Genomic DNA, 26534 nt, shown 5'->3' on the forward strand with positions numbered 1-26534 from the left:
AGATCTTTATTATTTGATAAAATCTAGGTGGCTATGATATGTCTGACGTTACTTCAACATAGCTGTCTAATTAGTCCAACTTTGCCAACTAGTTATCATTTTGTGTCAGTTAAAACAAAAAAATTTCTCAGAAATTTGCCGAAAATGCAAACTTATCCTACATCAGAGAGAATTGATATGATCCTATTAGTCGGTGAATGCAGTATGCATTCACCAATTAATAGAATACTTAAATGCTCCTGATTTTACCTAGTCTGGATATTTTATGGGAATATGTTAAAGACAGTGTTTACAAAACTCGACCAACTATTGTCAACATGAGAGAAATTATTGTAGCTGCTTTTCGAGGTAGACTTCCACATAATACCTTTTAAAATGAGAAGATCCTTTTGAAAAGACAATCATTTTATGCAGTTAACGAGAAAGGAAGCATTTTGAGCATTTGATTTCATCTAGCTAATTTTTGTCACATAATTATAGGTTTATGTCTAGTTTTAGTTCTGTATTAATTGAAATATGTTTTAAATCTGTATCTTTTTATTTCCGTTGAGTATTTTACTCTACAATCTTTAATTTTTGTTAAATTAACAAAAGGTATACCACACAGCCACATAGATTTTTTTCAAATAATAAAGATCTAATGACGCAAAATCATAAAAATTAAAATATCTAGGAAAATCTTTGTCTGAGGGGTAGGCAACCTTAATAATATTTTGAAGATATATAAATTCCTCATTGAACACTGGAAAAATATACTGTGTGTTCCGTTTAAAATAAAGGAGTAATTTGCTTTTAAAAGTGACTAATTCCATATTAATTTTGTCTCACCCTGTATAACTTTTTGGCTCAAATTTCAATTTGGTTTAACATACATGGTTACTGTAATTAAATATCAGGCTATACAGGGTCAACTAAAATTTAGATAGCTGTTATTGAATTTTAAAATTTACTCTTCATTTTCAAAAAATGTGAAATATGTCAAAATCTTTAGATTTTAGGTATATGCTTCTTTAATAAAACTCACCTTTATTTTTTTCCTAGAATCCGAAAATCAATTAATATATAGGGTGTTCTATTAGAAAAAACGTGTAACACCTTGTATAATTCTATATATTTTTATAAAATGCTTTCAGTTAACCTACATATGCTGCCAAAATTTCATTTCGATATAAACTACCGTTCTCCTTGGAGCTTCCGCGGCGTGTGAGAGGCGCCACCCTGTATATCACATTCAAAGAAAAAATAATTTCCTCCAAACCAAAAGACGTTATTATAATTTAAATTCCCTAGAATTATGTGTAAAAACTACTCAATCAAACAAAGTTTTTTTTACTTTTCAGATAAAGATAAATAGAGCCGAAAATTAGGAAAATATTTATTTTAGTACCGCTCGGTTTAGCCTTTCATGCGGAATTGGAAAAGCTGTTGACCTTACAACCCCACTTCTCAAGCGTAGGCCCTCTTCCGCTTGCACAAACCCTGACTTATTAGAGAGACCGGAAAGAAGGTCCTTAAGTCCCTTTGGTAATAATTTATGTACAAATTTTGCCTGAGATTCTGAAATAATCTATAAAATATGAATATTTTATGAGAATCTTTCGTCTTAAAGATCGCGCACACTATACCTACACGGACCAGTACGGACCAGCACAGCACAAACCTGCAGCCTGCATGACATCGCACACTTTACCGTCACAGACCAGCAACATAAGCGAGAGTTTCGAAAAAAGTACAGTTGTCAAGGCTCAACTACTAGAGCGTGCAACATAGAAGTATTGAAAATGAGTAGTTCAGAGGAAGAAATTATTATTTTAGCCATGTTGTGTGAAGAAGAGGAGGAAGAGAAGGAAGCTAAGAAAAAAAGAAGATTTTGGGTTCACCCTATAAATCAAAAAGAGAAAGCAATATGGCGAATTTCATCATTTGTTTCCTGAATTAAAAAGATTCGAAGAAAAAGTTTTCCGATATTTTCGAATGTCACAAATCAAATTTGATTATTTTTTTGCTATCGACCCATATTGCATCTTTTCTTTCTTGGTCTCTATATATATAAAATGCTTGGCTCGTATCGCACAGCTCTGGATACTTTTGTACCAGTAAATATGCTTTTTCTTCATTCATATTTAAAACGATTTAAAGGTTCGAACAAAAATAAACGAAATCTAACCTACATCATGCGACTTGAGCCAGCTAGCGTACTCGAAATACTGACAAACCCCTTCAATATTTGCATGTTTGTGGAGGTGTGTTGTTCGCCGGTGCGCAATATTAGGTCGGACCAGCACGACCAGGCATAAATATTGCCGGTCATATTTGTCCTCGACCGACACGACCTGTTTTGACGGTCGTGGCTTGTGGCGGTACGTGCTGGTACTGGTCTAGTGTGCTCTACTCTATTAAATAACACGGTCACCTTCACCGGTAGATTTTACTGGTCTGGTCCGTGCCGGTCCGTGCAGGTATAGTGTGCGCGATCTTTTAAGGGTTCGTAATAAAACATAGACTGAAGACTTTTATGTCTTCTTTATTTAATGATAGTCCGGCCAATTTAGACATTCGAAGGTACATAAATTTACTACAAGCTGAAAATGCGTGTAATTGTTTAAAACATAATTAACCCTCAACTGGCGTACAAAGTTTACAACCTCTGTAAAATGTTTACGTTTAAGAATTAGGCCATTTTATTAAAAAAAATTAAAAAACAATTATAAATTAGTAAAAACCAACCAACCCCATCAAATTATCTATAATTATTTAATTTATGCTCTGAGTTAGAACATTACTCACTATATATAGGTAGCCGTGAGTATATCGGCAAATGTTTCATATTTATCACATTGTGCTGCCTTTGTTGCGTTATATTTGATGTTAGGGGCGAATTATAAATTTGCGTCTTGTAAAATTTTTGTCCTATTGTGTCGATAAATTCGTTTATTGTCTCTAATCCAGTATTTTCGTGTAAATGTGCTATACGAGTATATCTGTCATATCCGGTGATTTTCCTTAGTGTCTTATTTTGTAACCGTTGTAGTCGCAGTCTTTGTTTATTTGAGATCTTAATCCATACTGGGCATGCGTATGTTAGGGTAGGCCTGAGTATAGTTTTATAAAGCAAATATTTTATTATCTACCGTCATATGCGATCTAGGTGACAGTAAAGAATACAATTTCTGTAATGCTGCGTAAGTCTGTTGTATTCTTATAGGTCGTATTTGATACGAATGACAGCCGCTTGTCAATTTTAATACCAAGATATTTGACACAGGATTTTGGCTGAATAGCTGTATCATCAATTTTTATGGTTCATGGACAGTTACGTTACTAATTTTCTGTGTAAGAAGTAATTGTTCCGTTTTTGTAGAATTTATCTTTATTTTCCACTTTTCGAAATAAGGCAATAGTCTCAATAGGTGATACTTCAGTTGTTTATTGGCAATATTCACGTAGTAAGAGGAAGCATATAAAACAGTGTCATCCGCGTATTGTCCAAAGTTTGTATTTGGATATCGAGGAATGTCAGCGGTATATAAAGAATATAGTAGTGGTAAGGGATTACTGTGCCCCTGTGAGACACCAGCGCGTATAAGTTTTTGAGAAGACAGAGAATTGCCCACCCTCACTCGGAAGTAACGACCTTGGAGATAGGATTTTATTAGATTTACAATATGTAGGGGATAATTATGTATAAAGAGGAGTTTGTAAAGAAGACCTTCATGCCAGACAGCATCGAAGGCCTTCTCCACATCCAGAAATAAGGCTAGAGTAGACTGCTGTCGCTGGAATCCCGTCTGTGCATCGTGTATCATTCTTGCAGCAAGTAGAGTGGTGTTGTGTCCGCGTCTGAAACCGAATTGTTCACTAGGCAATGTTTTTGTTATTTTCTGCGTGTTTTGTTAGTTCGTGTAATATAAGTTTTTCAGATACTTTTGCCATTGTATTCAATAACGCTATAGGCCTGTAGCTTCCTGGTTTCCTGTTGCATCTTTTCCTACTTTATATATTGGTATTACTATTGCTTCTTTCCAGGCAATTGGAAAGTATTGATTCGGACAATAGCATTAATCAAATACAGCAACTGCACTTGTGCTTTTCTTTCGGCAATTTTTAAGAAGTAGGTAGCTAATACCATCTGACCAGGCGCTTTATTGTTTGAAAAGCTCCTGATTGCCATTTTTAAGTTTTTATGTGATATATATGTGTCGCGTTTTGCTTGTTCATCCATTTCGATCTAGGTAGATTAGTAATGCATTCATCAATATCTCTGTTCGTTAGTTGTACTTGGTCGTGGAGTGTGAACTGTTGCAAACTGCTTAGCGAACATCTCGGATTTCTGTTTGTCGTCAAAAGCTTTATGTTATTGTCTTCCAATGTCGGAATAGTCCGAAATGTTTTAGTCAGTATTTTTGTCATTTTTCCATAGAGAGTTGTCTCTTATATTTAGGCCTTGTAATTTAGTTTGCCAGATATTATTTTTGTGTTGAGCTATTTTTAGAGTAATCTGTCCGGACAATAGATTGAATTGCTCTCTATCTTGTGGTCGTCTATGTCTTTGCCATATTTTCCTTAGGTTGTTCCGCGCTTTGATTAGGTCCGTTATTTCTTCAGGTAAGACGTCTTCTAGGCCTGATATTATACGAATCGATAGTTTCGCCACGGTGCCAGGTGTGCTTGCATATGTTTATGGTTAGATGCTTGCCGACGACATGAACGACGTCACAATATCTATTAAAGGCATTTTAGTAGGCTACCGTTTAACGGCTGTTTAAGTACATCGTTTTTTTTGGATGTACTTAAACAGCCATTAAACGGTAGCCTACTAAAATGCCCTTAATAGATATTGTGACGTCGTTCATGTCGGCGGAAAGTAATGCCTAGCCATAAGCATATTGCTAGAGCACCTGTGGCTCCGTGGCTGAGGCTATCGGTTCGTGAGCGAATGGTCCGGGGTTCAAATCTCACGCTGACCAACACTTTTTTATATATTTTTTTGCTTATAGCGTGATCTTATTGCATTAGTTTCACTCTTTTTGGCTGGATTGGTTGAGTTATTTGGCGGGTTGGTTAGCGTGGTTATTTGGAGGGTGTTAATTCATTGGTTAGTTGGTTATTTGGTGGGGTTGGTTGGTTTTTACTAATTTATATTTGTTTTTAAAAATTTTTTATCAGTGTCGAGGTTAGTTGCGTTGGTTAAGTTGGTTATTTGGTGGGTGGATAGCTTTGGTTAGTCCTTATATAATTCCTATATTTCATAAAGCCGTCAAGTGCGTCACATCAACGACGTCATACCTATTAACGGCATTTTAGTAAGCTACCGTTTAACGGCAGTTTAAGTACAGCCTTTTTTTGTTCTTGATCTTCGTCTTCGTTTTCTTCATCCTGGATTAAGTAAATTGTGTCAATAGTGATGTATTGCATGTTTCTTCGTTGGTATCAAACGTATCCTCTACTAATGGTGATTCAACATTAAAACATGACCGGCCTTGACAATTTGTACATGCCAGAGAATAAAACAGTCCAACTTTTTTACAATCACATTTAGCACTGCATCCCTTTTTACAGTTGAAAAAATTGTGTTTAGCAGTTTTTTCGGCGCATTTTGATACTGCAGTCTCGGGTTCTTTTTTTGAAAAAATTACAATGGCGCAAACGGATCGTGGCTATCTTGATCGGTTTCGAAGCTACAGGGGGATTCTCAAATTTTGTACTTTTTGAAGATGTTCGATAGTTTGTTTATTTCAGCAACCACGAAAAAATGAATTATACATTAGAACTCCCTGTATATTTTTAAATTTTCTTATTGAGCTTGGCATGGGCTTCTCGAAAATATATAACACTCTATATTTATTTTCACTATTAACCTCAACATTTCAAATTTTTCTTAAAATATCCACTTAGTAGATAGTAGGCCGCGCCGAGTAACAAAGTAAACGGTTGTCATGGTGATCGGAACATACCTTTGATGGATGCGGGACATTTCATTTCAACAGATTGAAGTGTGTGTATTTTAAATACTAAAAAATGAGTAAATTTGAAAATTTTGAGAAATATAATATGTTTGGTATAGAAATGTTATATTGAGTCTAACAAACATAAGCAAATGGCAGCTGATTTATATTTTGAGCGGTATTCAGAGCGCGAGCAACCAAACCCAGCCATTTTTAAACGGTTAGAAGATAGTTTAATCAATTTTGGATCTTTTAAAAACCGCGTCTGAAAAATTATCAGAAAGAAGATGAATAAAATCAATATATTAATGTCCTCGGAGCCGTAACACTAGATCCAATAACATCAAGCAGAGCTATTGAAATGCTGTTAGCGGCGGCGTGCGGAGACGGTACCAACTCTATCTAGATAATAATGGGCAGCAGTCTGAACATTTAATGTAATCTTAGGTTATTATTTCTTTTATATTAACTGAGAAGCCCGATTGAAGTAACCTCTTGAGTTTATATTAAAATATGTTTTTTTGTTTCTGTCAGACTTTTTTATTTGCTTCGTATTGTTCAATTTTATTTAATTGCTAATTCATGTATTCGGCTCCGAGGACATTATTATGTTGATTTTCTTCATCATGGTTTTTCTTCACGCGGTTTTTGAAAAGATCCAAAACTGATTAAACTATCTTCTAACTTTTTAAAAATTGGGTTTGGTCGCTCGCGCTCTGGATACCGCTCAAAATATAAATCAGCTGCCATTTGCTTATGTTTGTTAGACTCAATATAACATTTCTATACCAAACATATTATATTTCTCAGCATTATCAAATTTACTCATTTTTATTATTTAAAATACACACACTTCAATCTGTTGAAATGAAATGTCCCGCACCCATCAAAGGTATGTTCCGATCACCATGACAACCGTTTACTTTATTACTCGGCGCGGCCTACTATCTACTAAGTGGATATTTTAAGAAAAATTTGAAATGTTGAGGTTAATAGTGAAAATAAATATAGAGTGTTATATATTTTCGAGAGCTCCATAAGAAAATTTGAAAATATATAGGGGGTTCTATTTAAAAAAACATAAGTATAGTTAATATCTCAAAAAATATTTTTTTCGAAAAAAGTCTGACTACGCCACTGCATTCTACACAGAAAAGTGCCTTTAGAATGTATAATTCATTTTTCCGTGGTTGCTGAAATAAACAAACTATCGAACATCTTCAAAAAGTACAAAATTTGAGAATCCCCCTGTAGCTTCGAAACCGATCAAGATAGCCACGATCCGTTTGCGCCATTGTAATTTTTTCAAAAAAAGAACCCGAGACTGTAGTATCAAAATTTGAATATTTCTCACGGTTTCCTAGATACCCTATAGAAACAACCAAAATGGTCCACCCTGTACAAATAATTGTTCAGACCGGTCATGTTCTAATGTTGAAACACCAATAGTAGAGGATTCGTTTGATACCAACGAGGAAACATGCGATACATCACTATTGATGCAATTTACTATAATAATTCTCTATAAAAAATGTATCTAGGATGAAGAAAACGAACACGACGAAGATCAAGAAGAAGAAGAAGATAAAAAAAAACAACAAGAAGTATTTGAAGGTTGTTATGAATCAGACTAGTAGATTTCTATTTTTTTTTATTTCCATCGCTTTTTTTTATTCTGCAATAGTTTTCTATTAAACAGAATCACAATAGACATGTGGAATAGGCCTACTGGGGAAACCACGTTAAAAAAACGCGAGTACACTACTTCATAGGTGGCGTGTCTCAGAAAAAGTGGCTCTAAGGAAAAAAAGTATTGATACATTTTCTATAGAGAATTTCATGGCCTATAATTTTTGTCTCAGGTAATTTTATGATAAAACTTACGGGTTTGCTGAAAATCGCAAAAAAAAACATTTTTTTCGAGATTTTTGACCTTTGACCTTGCATAATTTTTTTTCCAGGCACCGGAATGATTCGAAATTTTATGTTATTTTTAATTATGTTTTAAACAATTACGCGCGTTTTTAGCTTGTTGTAAATTTATGTACCTTTATCCATATTTTTTTGTCTAATTTGACCGGACTATGAATAGACCACAGAAATATTTTATTCTGTAAACTTTGACAGACAAAACTGGACTGAACACACTCATACACTGACGTTTTTAACTGAACAGGCCTGTCCGTTCTGTTAAAACCATAGACAAACTAACAAAAGCAAGACGCGTCAACGCTGTACTGCAAAACGGTAACAAGTTTGATAAGAGTTTATTACCGCGCTTGCGTCAACTGGCCTTTTAGACGAGGACGGTTTACTTATGGATTGTGTATTTTGTAGTAGCCTTTTAGACAAGGATGTTTAATTAAAAGCGTTTATTAAAATCAAATAAATTTATTTCCATCGGTAAAATAAACAATAATTTCTGGACATAACAGATATAAAAACAAAAGTTAAATAAACGAAAACGTATTCCTCTTATTAAAATAACAAAAGAGACGATAAAAAAACAACAGTTATGGTAAACGAAATAAAAGCATTATTCTTCAAAAGGTACAAAAAAATAATTATGTATATTATAATATTAATAATAGGAACAACAAGAAACATCTTAAAAATATACAACTTTTTCAAATATAAAACAAAAACATAAACTTCACATTTTCACAAGAATTTGCAAAAATATTAACATTTCGAGTCTATTATAAAATATAAAGCACGAAAATTCAAATCATAAAAAGATTAAAAAGATAGAGATTCTTATAACTTACAGTCAATTTGTAGGACCTTCGTTTTGTCTACGTTAGCGATGTAATCACAATAATATGTATAATCACAGTAATTATTATGTTCTTCATAAATGTAAAATGTATTAAATTATTTGTTTTCGTTTTGTACGCTAATAAAATAATAGTAATAAGCAAACAAAACGCAAAATCAGGAATTCAACAGTTCGTTCAAGGATGGTTCAAGGCAAAAACGTTTTTCGTTTTATTTAGGTTAGGTTTGACGAGTGCGACTGCGCGATGATTTCTGACTCAACTGGCCAGCGCAAAAACAATAATCCATGGTACAAAGAATACAAGGTATGATCGATAGCGGCTCCAATTTCGTTCAGTTCGCGCATACCACCTGTGACGTCACTAGGAAAATAATGAATAAATAAAAAATAAAGAAAGTTGACAGGAGATCTGTATTTTTTGGGGTTATGGTTAAGAATTGTTTATTTTTAAGACTTTTTAGTTCGTTTAATTTAATAATTACTAAAACCATCAGTTCCAAAAATACATTTAAAAATAATAATTATCTATTAACATGGATTTGGACGATAATAGGTAAGAATACTAAATTTATTTCTATATTCGGTATAAAATTGTTTATTAGGTTTATAGTTTGCGATGTTTATGGTAAATAATTTTCGTGTTCATTGCCTCTGAATTCACATGAGGACAGAGATGAGGATATCTATGGAAAAGTAACCACAAGAGGAATTGTTATATCATTTAAAAAATGTTGGGAAGTTTATTGTTTCCCATCGAACAGTAGAAAATGCCAATGCAGATGAATGTATTGTAATTGTGATAGAAGTAATTCCAAGGGTGAAGTTTACTATAATTAGTGGAAGTAATTCCAAGGGTGAAGTTTATTATAATTAGTGACCTGTGCTTCTTTTTATATGTAGATGTTTCAGGTTTTGAGAATAAATCGGTTGAACGAAACCCAAAATTTAGAGGAAGATGCCCATCAAGGATTATATAGCTCAAATTTCCTTTAATGGTAGGCAATTATTCAATGCAAATTAACTTTTTAAGTGACTGAAATATTAAATAGTTTACAATATGGTATATCACTAAAAATATATTACTTTTTAGGTACAATTAGGCCTGATACATTTCAAAAGTAGAATATTATTTTATAGTAAATGAGGTATTGTACCAACAATTAATTTATATTTACCGGAGATTAAAAATCACAGAATAAATAGTTCTTTTTTTTTATATTACAAAAATAAACTATAGAATACAACAGTATTTAAAAAAATAAATAAAAAGTTATGTCCCGGCCGAGATTTGAACTCCGGTCTCTCACTTCCTAGCCCGACTCCTTACGCACTGCTCCACAGTAACTTGCTTAGCGATAATTCAATGACGGTATATATAAACAAAAAAACTAGTGATGGGATCACTCGAGTGAAAAATACTCGGTCATCCGAGTATTCATATCCTCGGTATGTCTCGAGCATTTTTGTCGATCCTCGAGGATTACTCGGCGGCCCGCAACAACATCGAGTGTGGCGTACCGACCTCGCTGCTCGCGACGATACAGGCGATTTACGATATGCTGAAACCTTTTTTGTGTCGTTAATCGATGATTACCGGCACGCAGCCAACATCGGGTGTAGCACCGTCCCGCTGCTCGCGAGAGGTACAGGCGATTTACGATTTATGCTGAAACCTTTTTCTGTCGTTAGTCGATGATTATTCGGCACGCAGCTAGCATCGGGTGTGGCGTACCGTCTCGCTGCTGAAACCTTTTACATAGAGGTTAACCTTTAATTTTAATCACTTGCTCGTATATCGTTCGCAATAATAATCGGTTTTCAGAGTAGTAACTCTGCATTTTGAACAGAAATACATTACTTATTTTTGTTTTGTTTAGTTTAGATGGGATATATTAATTATAATATTTCTTTAAACGATAAAAGATTTTTTCTCCATACTTTTTTAAAAGATTTATAGATTTTAATTATTGATATAATGTTTTTGTGTAATAATTCGGAAATAAAAATTCATAATATAATGTCAGTTTTTCGACTGTCAAAATTCCATTAGACAAAACCACAGTTGTTTATTTGGGTTAAGGCTTTGGAATTTGCTTGTTTTATTTACATTTTTAAGTTTTATTTTACGTGTTTTCTTGTAAAAGTTTGCTTGTAGTTGTACGTTGGGAGACTATATTCTGATGAAAGTAAAATCTGAAATTATAATATATGATTTAAGCTACATTTAATATTATATTTATGTTTTTTTTTGGGATAGAGGATGACTGTTTAAATTAAATACTTGTTCGTATAACAATAATAATCGGGTTTCAGAGTATTAACCTGCTTTTTTCCAACAGAAAACATTAATTATTATTTTTTAAATACAAAATTCTAAGAAATAATATGAATACTCATGGATACTTTAGATATTTATTTATAACATACATATATATTGCTTATTCATTAATACAAAAAATACTTATTTAACTTGATAAAGCAGAATTCAGAAAATAATTTTATCAACATTTTTGGAACCAAGTCTATTTCTTCTCGAACACGTGAGCTGGCCAGCTTTAGAAAAATTCCTTCCGATGGAACTGAAGTTGCCGGGATGCAAAAGATATTTGGCAGCCAGATCATACATTTCGGGTAAGGTTGTTTTGTAACGACGCCACCATTCTAAGGGATTTTCAGTTCTTGGAAGTGGTTGCATTTCAAGGTACTGTCTCACCATTAAAATTAATAGGCTTCCAGGCGTTGAATGGCTTTTAATATTCGTAACCTTACTATCGAAGTGTGCCCATATGCCTTCAGTTGATGCATGCAGATTTAGACTTTCTGAGTTAGCAGATTCCAATGTGCTGTGAGCCATAGTTTGATTGCTTAATATGTTTTGCGATAGTTCTTCCGTAATCCACTTTTGAGCGTTGTTTGCATTGTCCTCTGAACCAAATCCAATTTTTTTAAATCTGGGGTCCAAAAACGTAGACTTGGCGACAGTTTTGTTACTTTCATAACCACCAAGTCTTCGTGTGACAACTTCCAAAATCTTCAGTTGTAACGATTTTCCAATTTCAGTGCTGGGAGTAGTTTGTTTTATAGTATATTCAAATCCATGGAACAATGGAATCACTAAAGATAATGTTGGATATTTCTCAGCAGACAAAGTAGTGGACATGTCTTCTGCTGGTTTTTAGCACTTGAACGCAGTCCTCTAATACTTTCCATTCATTGGCACTCAAAATATCAGGTGCATTTGGAAGGCTAGCCATGGCAACGGAAAGAGCATCTTTAATTTCAAGTAGTCTTCTTAACATATGAAGACAAGAATTCCACCGAGTGGCAACATCTTGTTTAACTTTTAAAATTGGAAGGCCCATTTGTTGTTGTGTTAATTTAAGCTTTTTCAGAACCTTGTACACTATGTTTAAAGTAACCAACAATTGACTTACATTTTTTCAGAAGCTCCATCAAAGCAGAGTCTTTTAGCGCCTCATTTACACTAAGATTTAGCGTGTGTGCAACACAGGGATGATGGTGCATTTTCAGGTGATCATTTATCGCACATTTAATGTTTGCGGCATTATCAGAAACGACAGTCGCAGTTTTGTTATAAACATTCCATTCATTTAATATTGTTGTTATAGCTTCGGCTAAGTTTTTGCTTGTGTGGCTGGGTGTTGACATAATCAGCGTGGCATCTTGTGTCGCTAACACACGTGAAAAGAGTATGCTATCCCATATGTAATGACATGTTACGGTAATATACCCAATATTATTATCAGATGTCCACATGTCTGTAGTTATTGCTGTATATTTTATTTCATTTAAAATGGTTTTAAAGCGACAGCTGATTCGTTGTAAGCCTTAGGTAATATTTCATTAGCTAATATTTTCCTATTGGGAGGCTATACAACGGATTCAAGGCTTTAGTGTACTGTAAAAATCCAGTATTTTCCACAATCGAAAGAGGTTGAAAATCCGAGACAATCATCAATAACAATAATTTTTTTCGATTTCGGCAATTTTGCTCTGGAAAGTTCGTTACTTGAAGCGTATAATTTCATTTGCTTAGAGCGGCGTCCACTAATATTCGACGTAACAACACACTTTTGCTACAGGATGGTAAACTTTCGGATGAAATATTACTTGACGGCAAGGTACTCGATGAAGTTTTGCTGCAGGACGGCAAATTGTTTGTAGCCGCAGGAGTATCTCGAACCTCATCAACTTCCATAGCTTCATTTGGAGGTAAATTTTCTTTCTGTATTTGGAGCGGATGAAGCCTTTTCAAATGCTGCATTAAATTTGTTGTGCCTCGAAGATTTTAAAGTCTTTTTTGCAAATGGAGCATGATGCACTTTATCTTCATTTTTTTTAAAATAGTCCCAAACAATTGATTTTTTTAAAACTGGACATTATGCCGCACGGAAACTTAAAATATGCACGATAACACAACTACCACAGTTTATTAGGTACTACGTACTACAGTTTATTTTCGGTGACAATACGCTATTAAAAAGTAAAACAAAATATATTTTTTATCTCACTGACCTACCGCCGACAAATAAACAATAAATAACAGACCCTTCTAAAAAGCCGCCCGTATTTCCTAGAATTACTTGTTTACATTTGGCCTGAAAGGTTGCCGATTAATCTCAAAGTCGGAGTTAAACAAAAAACAGCACAATTTAAAGCGAACCCCTAAAATGTTATTTCCCACATCAAATTATACACACGAAAATATTAAAAATTATTAAAAAGTGTTTAAAATAATTATTTATTTTTATTACAATATTATTCAAGTTATTCAGGTACATGACAACAGTGTGTTAAAAACAGCAAGCAGATCACCCCAGCACCGAGCATTATTCAGTTGATTCAGGTATCAATCGGGATATTATACAGAGAAAATTTTATGACCGAGGATTCCTCGGATGATCATCCGATTATTGGAATCCTCGAGGATAAATACTCGAGGATTAAAATCATCCGATTTTTCCCAACACTAAAAAAACAGGTTTATAACAATATCTTGACGATTTGAACTGGCGCGCGGAGCGTGCTGACCAATAGCGCCTGTTATCACCTGTGACGTAGCGACCAACCTGCGCAATATCATACCTTGTATTCTTTGTACCATGCAATAATTCGACTTCCTCAATCCTTTGAAAAGTCTTGCTTTTGTTAGTTTGTCTATGGTTAAAACCAGGCAAAAAAGAAAGTGAATTGGGGGTTAAAATCTTATTTTCCGAACTGAAATTAAGTATGTATTATTAGTTTTACGATACAGTATGAAATAAAAAGTATTTTTTAATGCATAAATTGTTAAAGAATCATAAAAATTACATACTAAATTTTGCAATGTGTATTCCTATATTAATGACATTTTACGAGTGGAGACGCAAATATTTGGGTGAGCTTCGTCGGTTTTTATAGTGGCTAGAAATAGATACGACCGAATTAAACAACTTATGGAATCTTCTTTATTACGGAATCTTCTTTTGTGGCGCTTACATATTTGATGAGCGTATTTTGTCTCTTTTTTTCTTAGTTTTATGTTACTTGGAAAACAAAACTATAATATGGGAAATATTTTCTTTATTTTATGACTATTTTGTTTACAGGGATGTATTAAGGAAAATATAGGCAATGACTTTGAATAAAAATACTAAGAAAGAGGTCTAATATTATTTATTTCTTACTGAATTAATAAAGCTTATACTTATCGTCTTGGTTAGGCTAACCAATAGCAGAGACAGCTGCTGTAAATAGTCATAACTCTCAGAGGAACCGCCTCTGTGAGCTTATGTATTTAAAAATATACATATGTACATATTTCTTTAAATTCAAAACCGAGTTCAAAACACTCAGTTTTAAGACACTCTGTATACATAAATAAAATTATTGATTTTTAAAATATTATTCGCAAACTAGGGAGAGGGAAATCAGACGACGAACAGAGATAATAGGTGTTAAGTAATAACTTTGAGACACATTGATGTTATTTTGGTTCGTAAGTTTTGTGACAAAGAATGTTATTAAAGGTAAAGTAAATGTTTTCTTATTATTTAACTAGTGTTAACAAGGCACGTAGCTTATTTGTCTGTTGTAACATTCTGTGCTAAAGATTTTTCTTATTTATTTCATCTCATGCTGTGAATAATTTTAGTTTAAAAGTAATCTAAATTCTAAATACAATGTTTACTGTCCATTCGTGCCGATGTTTGTGGATGAGTGTGTTATAATAAGGGCCTTGTTGAATGTACTAACACTTTTCGACCGTGAATGGGCGAATATCTTAGCTTACTCAAAAGAAAGAGCAAATAAAAACAATAAATAGAATTACTCATAGAATAATCTAAAGATATTTGCACCAAACTTTCAACTTCTAGTTCCGCAACCAGGGCAATTAGTACCTACGGGTGTATGGGTAAAATTCAACTCATGTTTACAGATAGATTTATTGTGAAATCGGATAATGTGGATTCAATTTCACTGGTCCGACTTGATGCGACCGTTAGCCCAACAAAGTTGGAAGCACAGTGGGAAGTGTGTAGCCCGCGTTAACACATTGAGCTTTGAATATTTTACAAATAGTATCAGCTGTTATAAGTAAAATCTAAAAACTTTGCCAAGCTAGTAGGTATCAGGTATCATAAAAGTTGTAATTTTTTCGGGTTTTGTTTATAACCATGGCTTGTGTGTCGCTACTCTCGTGAATCGCCACCGAGGTTGTAGGCGATTTGGGATTCGCCCCATGAATAGAAGAAAGGACATGGAAGGCAATTTTGGAACTCTAATACAAGACATGCCTTCCTTGGAATGGGACTAACAACAGTTCACAAAATACACAAAAAATTAACATTTCAAAATTTCACGCATGCGCATCTACACGTTTTCCTTAATCGCTAATTCGTAATCGCTAAAAAGTTAAAAGTTGGGAACTTTCAAAATAAAGAATTACGAACCGTGATTAAGAATTAAGGATTAAGACATTGTATAACCAAACTAACTGCATAACACGTATTTTATCTTTTTATAACTTAGCGAATAAGAAATAAGAATTAAGGAATAGCAATTAAGGAATTGGGTAAATCCGCCCTAAAAACTTTGCCAAGCTAGTAGGTATCAGGTATCATAAAAGTTGTAATTTTTTATTGTTTTGAGCGAAAGTACCTTGGAAAACATTTTCATAATAATAACATTCTAATCCTATATCCTATAATTAAATAATACTTATGTAGGTATTCATATATATTTAATACCATACCAAAATCAGGTGACTAGTTTATTTATTAGAAATCTTCACACCGAATTCTTCTATAATTGAAACTAAATACTCTTTTAAGTTTACTGTTCAAATTTAATAATTTTATTGTTTGAAAATAATGAAAATACGTACTTAAGCAGTTAAGAGGCAAGTCAATAAACTTTACTAGATTGTAGAATGCATACAAAACGAAAAGGTCAACGAATGAGTGTATTGGACAACTAAAATCATACACGATATAAAAATATACCACTCACTTGACTCACTGTTAGCATGGCAATGAAAAAAAAAATCTCTGACAAAGTGAAATACCTAACTAACCTTTTTCTGGCTTCAATGAAGTATTTATCATCACCGAAGGAAGAATCCCACTGTAGGAAACTCACAAGACAAGTTTAAAAACTTAAACCGCTACTCCGTATTTTAGATATTTACATACACTTAGGTCATTGAAAATATATTCACTTTATAACCGTACGGTAGAGCTTAAAGTTCTAATAAAATGGAATCTAATTTATGTGATTCATACTGATTTATGATGTCGTTGACGGTGTTTTTTCAGTTTTTAACACAAACACAGCACGAACGTTAACACGTCAACGACTATTTTGACACTGTTGCTGTTTCTGTTATTTTCCCAAATCCTTTCTCTTCTTCTATTTAACTTCTCTGTATTTAACGCACTTCGCTCCAGCAATTTTTTACTAATCAATGGCTAGAAACGCTAGAAATAACAAAATACATTATACTTTCTTTCTCCTTTATAAATACAGTCTAATTTTAACATATTGAAGTTTTATTATTATTTTCATCATGCCCAAAAATACGATACACCTATTTAAATTTAAAATTTATGTTTTTTTCATATTTTATTATGACCCACAGATTATGTTATAAATGGTTTTTACTCTTGACATTAGTCATCTGTTAATTTTGACATTAGATTTGACAGTGACAGTTCAGTTTAATTGATTTTTCCTGTGAAGTTGTATATTTTATAATTTTATTTTATTCAAAAAATGGAATAGGATATTATTGCATTGTTCTTTATATTTACAGTGAGCAATATGGGTACTACATCTCCAGATCCACAACATAATATAATACACGAAAATGAAGTAGTAAGTTTCCGTTTTTTTTAAACAGTTTACATTATTCATTATTATAAATGTAGGAATAGAGAATATTTTATTTGCATATAAATTACCTTAGTTTATCAGGGAATATACGTATATCTAGAGCTTACGTTTCTTATGACAGGGCATATTTTCTTTTTTAAATGAGTATCATTACGTTTAATGTTATGGACTACTTAATTTAGTTACAAACATAATTTCACATACCTGGATAGTAGTATCAAAGAGAAATTATATTTTAATGAAGCCAATAAGATTGTGTCACATTAAGTTTATTTTTGTAAAGCTTTAAATTCTGTTTTGGAATTCTTAAATAATAAAATAACTGATGTAATAACTATTATATTATATTGGTAGTTAATGAACAAAATTTACGAGATTGCCTAAATATTCATGTATTTAATAATACTTACCCACTTTTATAGAGTTTGGAATCTCAACCTCCACCAGTTGTGATTTCTACAATAGTTGAATCTCCAGGTGTATCAGGTCCTATCGAAGTCACTCATCAAGTTTTGGCAACGAGTTCATCTCTTGAAGATATTCCCCCTCCAAAGGTATAGATCCCTAAACAACTTTTACATTTAATACATAAAATATTATTTTTTTACTTCGTTGTCTTATTTTTGAACATACAACTACATCCAAGTAATTACGTAAATTTCATTTAAGTTATACTGTTTCAGCCTGATTATTATGCTCCACCACCTTACGAAGTTGCCACTCAAACCTCAAAATTACCTACCTATGAAGAAGTGCAACGAGAGAAGAACTTGGAAGATGAACTACTTGGATTGCCAGTCGTCAATGCACCAAATATTGTAAGTTTTTTAGGGATTTGTCATATTCATTGTAGAGGGCGACGCGACGCCTCTCATACGACGCGGAGGCTTCAAGGAGAAAGGTAGTTTATAACGAAATGAAATTTTGGTAGCACATGTAGGTTAATTGAAAGCGTTTTATAAAAATATATAGAGTTCCTCAGGGTAGGCCAAAGAAAGTTACATATCAGAGTTATGTTTTTTGTATATTAATTGATTTTCTTAAAACATATATTTATTGATTTTCGAATTTTAGGAAAAAAATAATGGTGAGTTTCATTAAAGAAACATTTGCCTAAAATGTAAGGTTTTTGACCTAATTCACATTTGTGAAAATGAAGAATAAATGTTAAATTTCAATATCAGCTACCTAAATTGTAATTTACCCTGTATAGCCTGATATTTAGTTAAAATAACCATGGTATGTTAAACCCTTTGAATAAGAAGACTAAGGAAGGAGCATATCAAAAATCTTAGGTACACCGCGATGGGCCTCAAATATGGCCGACTTAAATTCCGGTTTATCAGTGTCATTCTATTTTATTTAAAAAATGTAAAACTATGATGTAGGGTAGACGTGGGGTAGACTCAATAATTTGTTGTTTTATTTTACGTTGTGAATAAATGTTGGTAGTTATTGAAATTGTTATAAAAATATATAATTCTAATAAAAATAGATAAGTTATAATAAGTATTTATTAACACAAACATCCGATATGCTACTGAAGCAGGTAAGTCAAATTAACGTATCTAAATTCTTTGACATCTAATCTTTGACAAGTAATAAATAAAAGCTAAAATGCAAGAAAAATATATAATTTAGTTAATTTAAGTGAATTTCATAAATGATCGGTTTATTACACGTATGTATATTATATAGTCACTTACTAGCGAAAAGTTCAATTTTTGCCGAGATCTACCGCACGCTACACAACCAACTATTTTAGAGTCTTTTTCGATAAATCGCGATAGTGTCACTGTTAATTTAAGTTCTGCCACAATTTCCATCTAGATTTACTACCATTATACAACTATCAGTAGTAGAATAAATAATAAATAACATAAAATAAGCTCCGTAAAGACTCACAAATCCACAAAATTTCAAATCAAATTCAAATGTGTCAAATGAATCGTCAAACAGAACTGTCAAGGATCCCCACCCTAGAGAGCTTTTATGGTGGCTTTTCCGCCCACCATGCATGAATACATGGATAACATTATGCTCCTTCCTTAGTCTTCTTATTCAAAGGTTAAACCAGTAGTTCCCAAACTTATTTTTCTCGTGGACCACTTTCAAAATTTTACTGGTTTCGGTGGACCCCCTGCTGCTACATTTCTACCACATTCTTAAAGTCGCCAAAAAATAAAAATTGTGTCACTTCTGAGTTCTGTCCCTATATTCCGATATGTAAAATAAAAACGAAAAATGGTACATTTTATATCACTTTATTTATTAAAAAGAATAGAATTACAAGAAAAAATATTAAGGTAATATAGGTTCAGGTCATAATTTTAATTAATGGGAAGGATGTATCTGATGGAGTGTCAGCAAACGATCAATGTTTGGCTTTATTTTTGTGAGCAATAACCGCAAATCCCCCCCGCTCTGTGATGTTTAATTTGTTTTTTTTGTTAAGAGGTTTGTAACGGCACTAAAACTCCTTTCGACAAGGTATGACGAGGGAAAAGCTATTAAAAATTTCCTTGCGATTTCCCACAGTCCAGGATATTTTTCGGGTATTTCTGCTTGCAGCCAAAATGTTGGGTAGCCTTTTCTAAATTTCACCTTCAGCTCCTCATTAGTGCTTAGCTCGAGCAGCTCCTCTTGTAATACAACATTGGCCACTTCCGTTTCATCAAATGGATTTATGATCCATGGTGGTATATCCATCGTCAGTATATCTTCAAACCTGGTTTTGAAGTCATCATGCAGAGCACTTAAATGTTGACTGTAGGTATGGATATCCTCATCAATACATTCTACCTGCGACAAGTTTGGAAATTGAGAGAATTCGCGCCGACTAATGTTTTGCTTCATAAATTTCAATTTCCCAAGAAAAGCCGAAATTATCCCCTTTGTTTTTATTAAATTCAGGCTGTCCCCTTGTAACTGCAAGTTAATATCATTAAATTTTTTAAACAAATCTGTCAAATACGCAATGTCTGCTTTGAATTTGATCAAGTTTTCTTTTAAATCTGGATCTCTACTTTCTAAGAACTCTAATATGGAATCGAAAACAGAGTAAAATCTCGTTAAGCATGCACCTTTCGACAACCAGCGTACTTCAGTATGTAAGAGCAGTCGTTGGAAGTCTTCATCATTTTCGTCGCACAATTGAGCAAATAAACGCGTATTCAATGCATTGCTTCTGATTTTGTTGACAGCTTTTATTACAAAATGAAGAGATTGGTTCAACCTGTCACTTAAATGTTTTGCCACAAGATGTTGTCGGTGGATTACGCAATGAATAGCTGTAAGTCCTGGTATAATTCTTTTGAGATGACTTATAAACCCACGATATCGCCCGACCATTGCAGGAGCTCCGTCTGTTGCCACTGAAATAATGTTTGTAAATGGGATCGATTTTTCCGTAAAAAAATTACTCAGGACATTAAATATTGATTCGCCTTTAGTGTCAGTCTCCAAAGTTCTGGCAAATAGCAATTCTTCGTGAATTTCTTCCTCAACAATAAATCGGACATATGCCAATAGTAATGCTTCATTACTGGGTAACGTTGACTCGTCCAGTTGTATAGAAAAATGAGTTTTTTGCAGATGATTGCACAAAAAGCTTTCGATATCAGAGCTCATTTCATCAATGCGTCTTTGTACAGTATTGTTACTTAATGGAATTCTTTTTAGTACGTCAAATGGAGATTTGTGCAAAACAGTTTTTAAAACCTCTTCAACAGCGGGTAAAATTAATTGTTCTCCGATAGTGTGCGGTTTTCCAGATTTTGCTATAAGTAATGAGATATTGTAAGATGCCCGCAAGCCATCATCGTTACTTTGAGATGTTGAAGCGAACATACTGTGCATGGTGGGTCTCTTTCCATATTTTTCTTTCAATGTTTGAAAATATTTTAAATCTTTACCTATTTTATCAGTATGACACCTTTTTAGATGATCTTCGAGCTTTGATGGTTTCATAGAGTCATTGCTCAAAACTTTGTTGCATAATAGGCACATGGGCAATTGTTTGTCTGCCTCTGATGGAACAAAACCATATTTCAAATAATCGATACTATATTGTCGACATTTTTTCTTTGCTGTAGCCATGTTTCGTGTCAGTTACCTTACCTGTAAAAAAAAATGTTTTAGTAACCAAGTTTTTTCTGAATATAGGTATCACACCGCAGCCTTTGTCAGCACGCGGAAATAGAATTACGGCTTGTAAAAGGGACCAACTAATAAACCGCTGAGACAAATACAGACGTTTTCACAAAACGGTATCAATTTTAAAGTACATAATTTACCACTAATTTTTAATAGTATAAATAAAAATTGGTGTACTCAGTATCGAATACTGATCATATTTGTGTAGGAAAAATAAAAGTCGAAATCCCAAAATTGTCCATAAAAACGATAACTAACATTTTATTAAATCAATGAGTTCACGCGCTCCGTGTATTTGCGTATTTTTTGTCTGCGGCTTCATTGTTAAAACGTGACAAACTGGCATCGAAGTCCAAGCCCCGCCCTTTTCCCGTCGCCCGCGCACCGCTCGCTCTTTCCGAAAAGGAATAGTTTTGATAAAATAGTTACTTCAAAACCAATTTAAAATGATTATGAAATTACTGTTTTATAAAGTTAGTAGTTATTTGCAAGAAAAATTACAAAATTAATTGCTCTGCAATATTGCTTATTCGGCCTTTTTAGAGAGGCAGTGTTTCTCTCGTGAAAAAACAATTGAATAAAACGTGCTGTGTTTGTCTTCAAATCGAAAGAGGACAATTAAAATATCTGTAAGTTACTAAGTTACCTATCTATACAGGCCGTTGTGATCAACCGACTAGTACACGTAAACAAAATACTTAAGTACTATAACAAAAAAGGTAGGTTACTTTACTTTTCTCCGGCACTAGCAAACACAGATATAAATTTTCTCACAACTTTTTTCCAAATTCCGCCTTTTTTTCGAAATTCGGAAACAAATGAATGCGTTTGCCTTTGGCATCAAGTATTTATAGTGGTGATCAAGTTCATGTCTGAACAAGCATTAAGCATTGTCGGGCGGATAGCGCTTTGCAAGTCTGTACACGAAATTGTACGTAATATCGAATACGCAAGTTTGGACAAGTAACAGTCGCTTGCCTTATTAAAATATTATCTGCTTAGATAGGTACTTAAAACAATGTAGGTAGGCCCTTATAAAAACTATGCTTACATTTTTGCTCTTTACTATCAAAAGCAGATAAATTTTCGTGGATCCCCATTAACATCTTATGGACCCCCATTTTTTGTTCACGCCTACGTAGACCCCCAGCAAGTCTCCCGTGGACCCCTGGGGGTCCACCTGGACCACTTTGGGAATCACTGGGTTAAACCAAATTAAAATTGGCCCAAAAATATTGGTAACTTTTAAAAGCAAGTTACTCCTTTATTTTAAATGGAACTCTCAGTATAGTATTCTGATATTCAATGGAGAATTCATATATCTTCAAAATACTATTAGTTTGCCCTTATATGCCCTTATATCAAAGGTTTTTCTAGATATTTTCATTTTTATGATTTTGCGTCAGTAGATCTTTATTATTTGATAAAATCTAGGTGGCTGTACTCTTCGTTAATTTAAAAAAAATTAAAGGTTGTAGAGTAAGATATTCAACGGTAAAAAAAGATACATGTTTAAAACATATTTTAATTATAACAGAATTAAAACTAGATATAAATGTATAATTATATGACAAAAATTAGCTAGATGAAATCAAATGCTCATAATGCTTCCTTTCCTGTTTAATGCATAAAAAGATTCTCTTTTCAAAAAATCTTTGCATGATAAGACGCAATGGAGTAGAGTTCTACCTCGAAAATCAGTCACATTTATTTATTTCATGTTGTAGACAATAGTTGGTCAAGATTTGTAAGCACTATCTTAAGAGTCTATTACGCTGAACTGTTCGGGTCGCTCTGAGGGGCCGGGTAAAGCGGGTGTGCTGAAGGAAATATACAGGGTGGTCCGAATTGTATTCCGGAAACTTCGGCAGCATATTCTGCAGATAAAAATAAGTAAAAAAGTTCGTATAAATGTATGTCCTAAAATGCTTACTTTCAGAGATACAGGGTGTAGAAGTAACGTCAATATTTGGATGAAAATTGGTGTCTAGGAGTTTTTTGACATGAGAAATTAGATTTTGGTGTCAATATGACTCCTACTAGTAGAGGGCGCCACCTACATGTGTTTTAACTATTTTGAAGCGTAATAACTTTTTGTCCGTACCTGTATAAAACTACTGAGCAAAAAAATATACATCTCTGTGACTTTTTACGTAAAAAATATCTCTTCGTAAAAATCGCTACGAGCAACCGTTCTTAAGATATTTAGAATAGAAATATACAATACATGTCTTTATTGACGAAAAATAAACACGTTGAGTAGATAGTTATTTCACTGAAATCATAAATTTGGGAATTTTTTTTTAAATTAATCATTTTCACTTAAAAAAAACGTCGTAAATGAATATTTTTTTACTCAGTAGTTTTATACAGGTATGGACGAAAAGTTATTACTCTTCAAACCAGTTAAAAAATATGTAGGTGGCGCCCTCTACTAGTAGGAGTCATATTAACATCAAAATCAAATTTCTCATGTCAAAAAACTCGCAGACACCAATTTTCATCCAAATATTAATGTTACTTCAGAAATTATTTGGAAAAAATCGAAATAAAAATGAAACTTCTACATCCTGTATCTCCGAAACTAAGCATTTTAGGGCATATATTTATAGGAACTTTTTTAATTATTTGTATCTGCAGAATATGCTGCCGAAGTTTCTGGAATACAGTTCGGACCACCCTGTATATTATATTTGAGAAATCTGTCTAAGGCTTAGCCCAATCCTGTCGTATTAAGCCACCCCTAAAATTCCGAACACATGTGCTTTGATTAAGGCTTGATTAAGGTTTGCAGAGCTTCAGCATTTGCCATAAAATAGCGAGCAATTTGTTACAGGACCTTATAAATTATATATTATCACTGTAATCACAAACCTTCAATCTATTTCCGTATTGTAACGGAATTTTAAATTATGTCTTTATTTTCAAGAAAATTTAGTCCAAACATAAGGAATATTTTGTCGATGTTTGACCGTCAAAATCTTAAAAATAAAGAAGTTGTCTAAAAATGTGCTATACTCTGTTTTTTTTCTCAGGTAAGATTTCGACAGACGATGACAGAAGAAAAGCAGATGACGTTCCATACCAATCTATTTATTTTACTAAAAAAAGTTTCTAATAATTTTTAAGTTATCTATGGATGGGTTTAAATATAAATCCGTCATGCGTCGTGTCTTGTTGTTTTTAACCAGTTTTATTGGTTTATTTAAAAAATGACAGATCGTATTTCAATTTTATTGGTTTGACGGAACGATGAACGACAAACGGACGCCGATGCGTATGAACTCGCCTTTAGATTTTTGTCATTTTTGACGCTTGTCAAAGTCTTGCCAAATTCTAGGTTATAATTTTGTGTCAACTTTTGTTAAATACCCTGCGTTTTGGAATATGATGCATTTTGATTCGTATTATTACGTGTGTTTTGTGTCTTTTGAAGTCAAGTGGAGGAAAAATCGAGTGAAAATTAACTGTAGACCCAGAGCACAGTTTATGGTTAATACTCGCTGCCAGGGCAGAAAGTCTTATACACCAATGAAGTTGCTATCGATAAAGTTTGTATACCATTTCGTCGTAGATAAGTGCATCTTGTATATGGTAGAAGGATCAAACTAAACACATACTAAAAACTGGAGTAGCTGTAAAATATCGACATCACACGATAGGTAAATAATGGATTTTAGTACTGCAGAAAAATAATGTCAAAAGGTACTGGTTAAAAAAATTAAGATTAAAGTTAATTAATCAACCTTTAAGGTATAAAATTTGGTAGGTGTTATTATTAATAAAATAGTTTGTTTTATTTACCTATGTTGTTAGGCAGAAAGTCTTATACACCAATGAAGTTGCCATCGATAAAGTTTGTATACCATTTCGTCGTAGATAAGTGCATCTCGTATATGGTAGAAGGATCAAACTAAACACATACTAAAAACTGGAGTAGCTGTAAAATATCGACATCACACGATAGGTAAATAATGGATTTTAGTACTGCAGAAAAATAATGTCAAAAGGTACTGGTTAAAAAAATTAAGATTAAAGTTAATTAATCAACCTTTAAGGTATAAAATTTGGTAGGTGTTATTATTAATAAAATAGTTTGTTTTATTTACCTATGTTGTTTTATTTATTCCTGTGGAATATTACAAATTTGTATTTGTACATAAGTTATATTGATAAATATAATCATAAATGCGGGTATAGTTTCATAAAGCTTGAAAGTAAATAATAGTTTTATTTTATATTTTTTTGGTATGTAGTCTTGTTCTTGTTTGTATTGTATTAACACATACCGTTTTTATTAAATAAAATAACTCGATTACATTTTTTCAGTTTTATACAGTTTTTTTCACGATATTTTGAAGTAATCACTTGTCATCTTGTCAATCAAATTTTAAATATTTCCTGCTATGCGTTCCAGTTGTACCAACTTATTTCTTTGTAGAATAACATAAACTACTTTGAAATTAAAATGACAGACACATCTATCACTGTCAAGGATCTTCTCGTTAGACAGACTATACAATACGGATATAGTATAATTCTTTATCTTTAATTTCCTTCTTCATTTGTGTAAAAATACCTAGCCAGTTTTACATAAAACGTTAAATGCCTAACGCTTATTTTGCTACTTTTTCGGACTAGTGAAATGGACTCTTAAACATATCCCCATAAAAAAGTCCTAACTAGATAAATCAGAAGCATTTAAGCATTCTGTTAATTGGTGAAAGCACACTGCAGTCACAAATTAATAGAATCATATAAATTCTGTCTGATGTAAAGTAAGTTTCCATTTTCGGCAAACTTCTGAGAATTTTTTTGTTTTAACTGACACAAAATACTAATAAATAGTTGTTAAAGTTGAACTAATTTGACAGCTATGAAGTGACGTCAGGCATATTACAGTACTGACACTAAATCAAAAAAATTAAAATATCTCGGAAAATATTTGTTTGGGGAGTAGGCAACCTTAATAATATTTTGAAGACACATGAATTCACCTTTGAATATTGAAATAATATACTGGGTGTTCCATTTAAATTAAAAAAGTAACTTGCTTTTAAAGGTGACTAATGTTCAATATTAATTTTGTCTCACCCTGTATAATGTCTCTTTTTTGGGTCAAGTTTTAATTTGATTTACAAGTACAATAGTTCTTTTAACTACGTGTGAGGCTATACCCAATTTAGGTAGCTTTTTAGAAAATGTTAAATATGTTAGAAACCTTCCATTTTAGTTATACGGGGTGTCTCAAAAAATATGTG

At 32.9% G+C, this 26534-nt stretch overlaps 3 protein-coding genes across 5 annotated transcripts in view; 1 reads left to right on the forward strand and 2 right to left on the reverse strand.

The window, feature by feature from the left end:
• Nucleotides 1-16613, reverse strand: part of LOC115890830 — a 253104-nt gene extending 236491 nt beyond the window's left edge. For all 3 annotated transcript variants that reach the window (XM_030911185.1, XM_030911197.1, XM_030911182.1), the window contains exon 1: nt 16301-16613. The gene's annotated coding sequence lies outside the window, so the exon portion shown is untranslated. The remainder of the gene's footprint in view (nt 1-16300) is intronic.
• On the reverse strand, nt 11210-11884 carry LOC115890313. Its single transcript, XM_030910493.1, has one exon. The coding sequence runs from the start codon at nt 11882-11884 to the stop codon at nt 11210-11212; it is 675 nt and encodes a 224-aa protein (XP_030766353.1).
• Nucleotides 16614-16920: 307 nt separating the features above from the next.
• The window catches only part of LOC115890867 (NEDD4 family-interacting protein 2), a 29673-nt gene continuing 20059 nt past the window's right edge, over nt 16921-26534 (forward strand). The window contains exons 1-3 of the mRNA XM_030911221.1: nt 16921-17100; nt 17541-17672; nt 17802-17936. Of these exons, the coding sequence (XP_030767081.1) occupies nt 17047-17100; nt 17541-17672; nt 17802-17936 (321 nt within the window). The 5' untranslated portion in view covers nt 16921-17046. The remainder of the gene's footprint in view (nt 17101-17540; nt 17673-17801; nt 17937-26534) is intronic.

The sequence above is a fragment of the Sitophilus oryzae genome, unplaced genomic scaffold (genome assembly GCF_002938485.1).
Source record: "Sitophilus oryzae breed Bouriz unplaced genomic scaffold, Soryzae_2.0 scaffold_1178_pilon_pilon, whole genome shotgun sequence".
Classification (NCBI taxonomy): Eukaryota; Metazoa; Arthropoda; class Insecta; order Coleoptera; family Curculionidae; genus Sitophilus; species Sitophilus oryzae.

What these genes read in the sequence shown, in the direction of transcription:
- LOC115890313 (XM_030910493.1), bottom strand. Translation starts at nt 11,884, where the DNA reads ATGTCCACTACTTTGTCTGCTGAGAAATATCCAACATTATCTTTAGTG.